This window comes from Chlorocebus sabaeus, chromosome 7, assembly GCF_047675955.1.
Source record: "Chlorocebus sabaeus isolate Y175 chromosome 7, mChlSab1.0.hap1, whole genome shotgun sequence".
NCBI lineage: Eukaryota > Metazoa > Chordata > Mammalia > Primates > Cercopithecidae > Chlorocebus > Chlorocebus sabaeus.
In genome coordinates, this window is record NC_132910.1 from 39966250 (window position 1) to 39972249 (window position 6000).

Sequence of the window (6000 nt, forward strand, 5' to 3'; positions counted from 1 at the left end):
ACTAGGCAAAGGGGCAGGAGAACTAGGATGGGAAGAATTCGTGGCCATTTTTGTAAATCTACCGTAATGGGTCTATGCTGTATGAAGTGAATACTGAGATGTAGCAATTTTCCAATTAATTTGTTTAATTTGATCAGTTAAAATAATTCAAGCTTTGAAAAAATTTATTTTTATTCAGTATGATAGGGTGTAATTTTTTGTTTGTATATTCCTTGCTTTTATGATAAAAATATACATTTTAACACATTCTTGTTAAAAAGTATGCTCCAAAGAGTTTTTGTTGATGATAGATTATTCAGAATTATGTTGGAGATATTATATGAGTTCATTTGTGGTTACAGGTACACTGGGACAGAAACGACATAAACTTAATTCCTAATGGAAGTAGCATAATTGTCAACCAGACTAACAAGTAGGTACAAAAAATGAAATAGTTGGTTTGTATATTTACTATTTTTATTTCACTGAGCTCTAAAAATTCCTTTTAGCTCTTTAATTTTTCATTATCATTAATTATTTTTTGCTAAGGCAGAGAAGTTGGTGTGTGTTGTATGTGTTTTGACATATATATCATGGAGTCTATATTGTGGTAAGAAATGGAAATGGCTTTCCCAGAGAGACCTTTCTATTTCTTCCTGTCCAAAATTACAGCACCAACATCTGTCCCTCTTTATCCACTCACTCTGCTTTACTTTTTCTTTTCATATCACACGTCACCTTCCTTTGGGGTTTATTTGCTTATTTATTTCTCATTGTTTTTCCCATGATAGTGAATGCGGCAGGGACTTGGTCTGTATTATTCACCACTGTATATTCAGTACCTAGAGTAGTCTACAGTGGTGCCTGGTACATTGCAGGCCCATAGTAAGTATTTGTTGAAAAGGTTACTATGATATTTTGACTTCCCAACATCTTATGGAATGCCATTTAAAGCCATGGAGTTTGGGATTATAGAACCTTCCCTTGATAGTTGGTCAGAGATCTCTAGGAAGCATGCTGGCCTACATCACATCTTTTTCCACAATTTCTTAAATCTTTTTTTTTTTTTTAACTTCGTATTGAAATATAACCTATATAACAGAAAATTGCACAAGTCATAAATGTACAGTTTAGTGAATTTTACAAAGCAAACATGCCTATGTAATTACTGCCAGATCAAGAAATATAACATTTCCAGCTGTATAGTTGTGTATTGTGTGAATACATCACAGTTTATCTGTAGTATTTTTTTTTTTTTTTTGAGATGGAGCCTTGCTCTGTCACCCAGGCTGGAGTGCAGTGGCATGATCTCGCCTCACTTCCGTCTCCTGGGTTCAAGCGATTCTCCTGCCTCCCAAGTAGCTGGGACTACAGGCGCTTGCCACCACGCCCGGCTAATTTTTTTTAATAGAGTCGGGGTTTCATCGTGTTAGCCAGGATGGTCTCGATCTCCTGACCTTGAGTGCAGTGGCATGATCTCGCCTCACTTCCGTCTCCTGGGTTCAAGCGATTCTCCTGCCTCCCAAGTAGCTGGGACTACAGGCGCTTGCCACCACGCCCGGCTAATTTTTTTTAATAGAGTCGGGGTTTCATCGTGTTAGCCAGGATGGTCTCGATCTCCTGACCTTGTGATCCACCCGCCTTGGCCTCCCAAAGTGCTGGGATTACAGGCATGAGCCACCACACCCGGCCTATCTGTAGTATTTTTGACCGACGTAGTGTATTTCAAGTTTTGGACTATTATGAATAATGCTCTTGTGAACATTCTTGTACATGTGTTTTGTTTATGTGCAGGCATTTCTGTTAGTATGTAACTGGGAGAAGTGCTTGGTGCCTTGTGGTTTCCCCTTGCTCCATGCAGAGCAGGATCAGTCCTGCTGAAATTCATTTGGATATTGATATGGATGATGCCATATGTGTGCCAGAGAGTGTGAAAATGTTTAGTACATAATGGGGCTTTCTGGGGAGAGCTGGACAGGCATCTAAGCTGATCTGTTTGGCTTAAGTGAAGAGAGAGGCAGGTGGCTTTAGTTTTTATGGTGGTTCCGGCATGGGGCCAGGGTTAGGGTTCTCATGGAACCGAGAGCATGCGTGGGGAAATTTAAGCCACACAGCCGTCAGTGGGTACCCAGGGAGCGAGCCTGTGCTGTGCAGATTTGGAGGCGAAAGGGGAAAAAGGAAGAGGAGTGGTACTTGAAAGCTGTTAGTAAGCAAACATAAAAAATGGAGGCAGACTTTCATCAGTAGGGTACGACAGTTCTAATTGCTCTATGTCCACTCTAATAGTATTACTAGTCTTTTTAAAATTAGCCATTCTGGTGGGTATATAGTAGTATTTCACTGTGGTTTTAATTTGCATTTCTCTGATTACTAATGCTAAGCACTTTATATGCTTATTGGCTACTTGGATATCCTCTTTTCAGAAATAATTATTCCTCATCTTTAGTCTATTTTTCTGTTGCTTTTTATTTTCTTGTCAGTTTATGAGAGTTCTAGATGTAAGTCTTTTGTTGGTTATATGTACTGCAAATATCTTCTTATATACTGTGACTTGTGTTTTCAGTTTTTAAATGTGTCTTTTGATTAGCCAAACTTTGTAATTGTAATGTAGTCCACTTTGTCAATATTTTCCTTAATGCTTAGTGTTTTTCTGTTTTCTATTTTATGACTACTTCCCTATCCTAGGGCTATGAATATATTCCCCTGTATTTTCTTCTAGAAGCTTATCATTTTATTTCTCACATTTAGATCTGTGATCCACTTTAATTGATTTTTTAGTAAGATACAATGTATGGATCAGGTTTTATTTTTTCAATTTTTGAAACTGTGATTGTATTGAACTTGTAGATCAATTTTGGGGAAAATTGACATCTTAAAGAGTCTTTAATCCATGAATATAGAATCTCCATTTGTTTAGCTCGTCTTTAGTCACTCTTGAAAAAATATTATGTAGTTTTCTATGTAGAGATCTTGTTGCAGTATTCTAAATAGGTTTCTTGGATCATTTATTGTATTTGAATCTTCTCTGTCCTTAAAAATTTTTTGTCTGCTTTTGTGTTAGCAGGAGAGGTATATTAGCATCTATACTATACATGTAGATATGACTGTTTCTTTAAGTTTTGTTAAGTTATTACTAAGCACATAACAAATTTTTGAATTGTTTTACCTTCCTGGTATATGACCTGGTTGTCATTAGTAAATGTACTTTTCTATCCTAGTCATGTTTTTCTGATTTTAGTATAGCTACACCAGATTCATTTTGGTTGGTGTTTGCATAGAATATTTTTTTCCCTTCTTTGACTTTAATCTGTGTTTTCACATTTAAGTTATATATGTTATAAGCAGCCTATGATGGAGTTGTTATAAAAATTACATTAGGGCCAGCTAACGTCTGTAATCCCAGCACTTTGGGAGGCCGAGGCAGGCAAATCACAAGGTCAGGAGTTCAAGAGCAGCCTGGCCAAATGGTGAAACCTCATCTTTACTAAAAATACAAAAAAATTAGCTCGGCATGGTGGTGGGCACATGTAATCCCAGCTACTTTGGAGGCTGAGGCAGGAGAATCTCTTGAACCCAGGAGGTGGAGATTGCAATGAGCTAAGATCACGCCACTCCACTCCAGCCCAGATGACAGTGCGAGACTCCGTCTCAAAAAAAAAAAAATTACGTTAGATAATCTCTAGTAACTGTGACAGTCCATGGCACATGGTGAGTACTCAAAAACTGTTAGGTATTCTAGCTTTTATTTTTAGCCCCTCACCATTTCGTTCAGGATATTGCAGTAAGTGTTGAAATAACTTTTTGTTTTATTAAAGGAGAGACTATGTTTCTAAGTATATCGATTACATTTTCAATGACTCTGTGAAGGCGGTTTATGAAGAATTTCGGAGAGGATTTTACAAAATGTGCGATGAAGACATTATCAAATTATTCCACCCCGAAGAACTGAAGGATGTGATTGTTGGACATACAGATTATGATTGGAAAACATTTGAAAAGGTACATCATAAAGTCTAAGTTGATTAAATTCAATTTTCCTTCCTATTTCCTCAATAACTTTTTTTTTTTTTTGTATTTTCTCTAGAATGCACGTTATGAACCAGGATATAACAGTTCACATCCCACCATAGTGATGTTTTGGAAGGCTTTCCACAAACTGACGCTGGAAGAAAAGAAAAAATTCCTTGGTAAGTATTATATCAAGGAATAGGTCTGTAATCGTATGTCTTTTTAATGGGCTAAAAATTTCCTTTATGATAGGTACAATTTGCAGCAAATCATAGTGTCAGAGCTACGCCTAGTCCAATTGAACATCCTCTGTGTCCCAATATCAAAAAACAAATGTTAATTATATAAGCGATCTTTTCCCCTGTGATTTCATCCCTTTTTATTGCTTTTAAAGTTTTTGTTTCTTCATCCAAGCTAAATATCAAGCCTTCTTTCTGTACCCCTGTCATCATTCACTTATTCAGCCTTTGTGGGATTAACTAAGATATTTGGCTAATTTTTACTGTTCCTATATTATTAATACTGTATTTGCTCTTACTGTACACAGCTATTTTATTTGTATCTTTAGGCTTAATGACTTTCTCATTTTCTATTTCCTTACTTTTGAGAAACATTTATCTTCTATTTTTATTTTTGTGGATAACATGTATGGTAGAAGATATTCAGACTTAATAGAAGCCCAACCTACCTTTCCAGTCTTAACTCTTAGAGGAAATTTTTGTTCCAATCAAATAATCCCATTGTCTGAACACTCCTGAGCTCACCTTGCACCTTCCCACCTCCAGGCCTTTCTCTGAAGTTCCTTCTCCTGCCTTGAACCTCACCTACCTCCTTGTTGCTTTTCTAAACCTTTCCATCCTTAAAGATCTGGCATAATTCTGAACTCTTGGAAATTCCCTCAGTCATCCCAGCCTGGCTCTCTCTCCTTATTCTCAAGCACAGCATTGACTCGGGAGGCACTTAACTCCATGACACCTCCTTGGGCTGTCTTATATCTTACAGCTTTTCTCTTGCTATTATGTGTCTTTTTCTTCACAAGAATCTAATATTCCCAGTCAGACTTTAAGCTGCTTGAGGACAGTGACTATGTGTCAGACATTGTTCTAATACAATCCCCAATGCACTGTCAAATGAAGGACACTGCACATGGGCTCACAATAAAGTTTTGTGAATAATTTTTTTCTCTGTAAAGAGATTCTGGTCTCCATGTAAAACAGATTGCCTCATTTTATTCTTCTTTTTAGTATTTCTTACAGGAACTGACAGACTACAAACGAAAGATTTAAAGAATATGAAAATAACATTTTGCTGTCCTGAAAGTTGGAATGAAAGAGACCCTATGAGAGCACTGACATGTTTCAGTGTCCTCTTCCTCCCTAAATATTCTACAATGGAAGCAGTGGAAGAAGCGCTTCAAGTAGCCATCAACAACAACAGAGGATTTGGCTGACCAGCAAGCTTGTCCAACAGCCTTATTTTGTTGTCGTTGTTGTTGTTGTTTCTCTACTTTGTTTTAGGCTTTTAGCAGCCTGAAGCCATAGTTTTTTTGTTTCTGTCTCTAATGAGAAGCGGGAAAGAGGGATGAAGAAGAGGCTTTACTGGCCTAACCAGAAGAGGCTTTACTGGCCTAACCAGAAACAGAAACTAAGAACCCATGACTGTATTCTCTCCCTTGGAAACCCCTATGTCTACATCATATTTCTTACCTCTTTGGGAAAATATTTTTCAAAAATAAAATAACTGAAAAATTATAAGTCTTATTCACTAGTCAATGTGTTTACTAGCTCTTTTGGAATTGCTATCATTGCATGTAAGATATATCAATTATAATATAGATTAAGCTGTGTCTCTCACACAATGTTTGCATGACTTGGCCTGAAGGGAGACTCTTTAGCTTAGAAGTTTTTTTAAAACTTGTAATTATCTAACCAATATCTGTTCTCCCCTTCTTTCAGTACAGATTCCCTATATGGTAGAAGTGGCATTGTTCTGAGTCTTTTAAAATCATGTATT

The 6000-nt window shown here is 36.9% G+C and overlaps 1 protein-coding gene across 2 annotated transcripts in view; it reads left to right on the forward strand.

The window, feature by feature from the left end:
- Window positions 1–5747, forward strand: part of HERC5 (HECT and RLD domain containing E3 ubiquitin protein ligase 5) — a 50279-nt gene extending 44532 nt beyond the window's left edge. For both annotated transcript variants that reach the window (XM_007999226.3, XM_073017478.1), the window contains 4 exons: window positions 342–412; window positions 3795–3978; window positions 4064–4166; window positions 5232–5747. In XM_007999226.3, coding sequence (XP_007997417.1) covers window positions 342–412; window positions 3795–3978; window positions 4064–4166; window positions 5232–5437 — 564 coding nt within the window. In that variant the 3' untranslated portion in view covers window positions 5438–5747. The remainder of the gene's footprint in view (window positions 1–341; window positions 413–3794; window positions 3979–4063; window positions 4167–5231) is intronic.
- The last annotated feature ends 253 nt before the right edge of the window (window positions 5748–6000 follow it).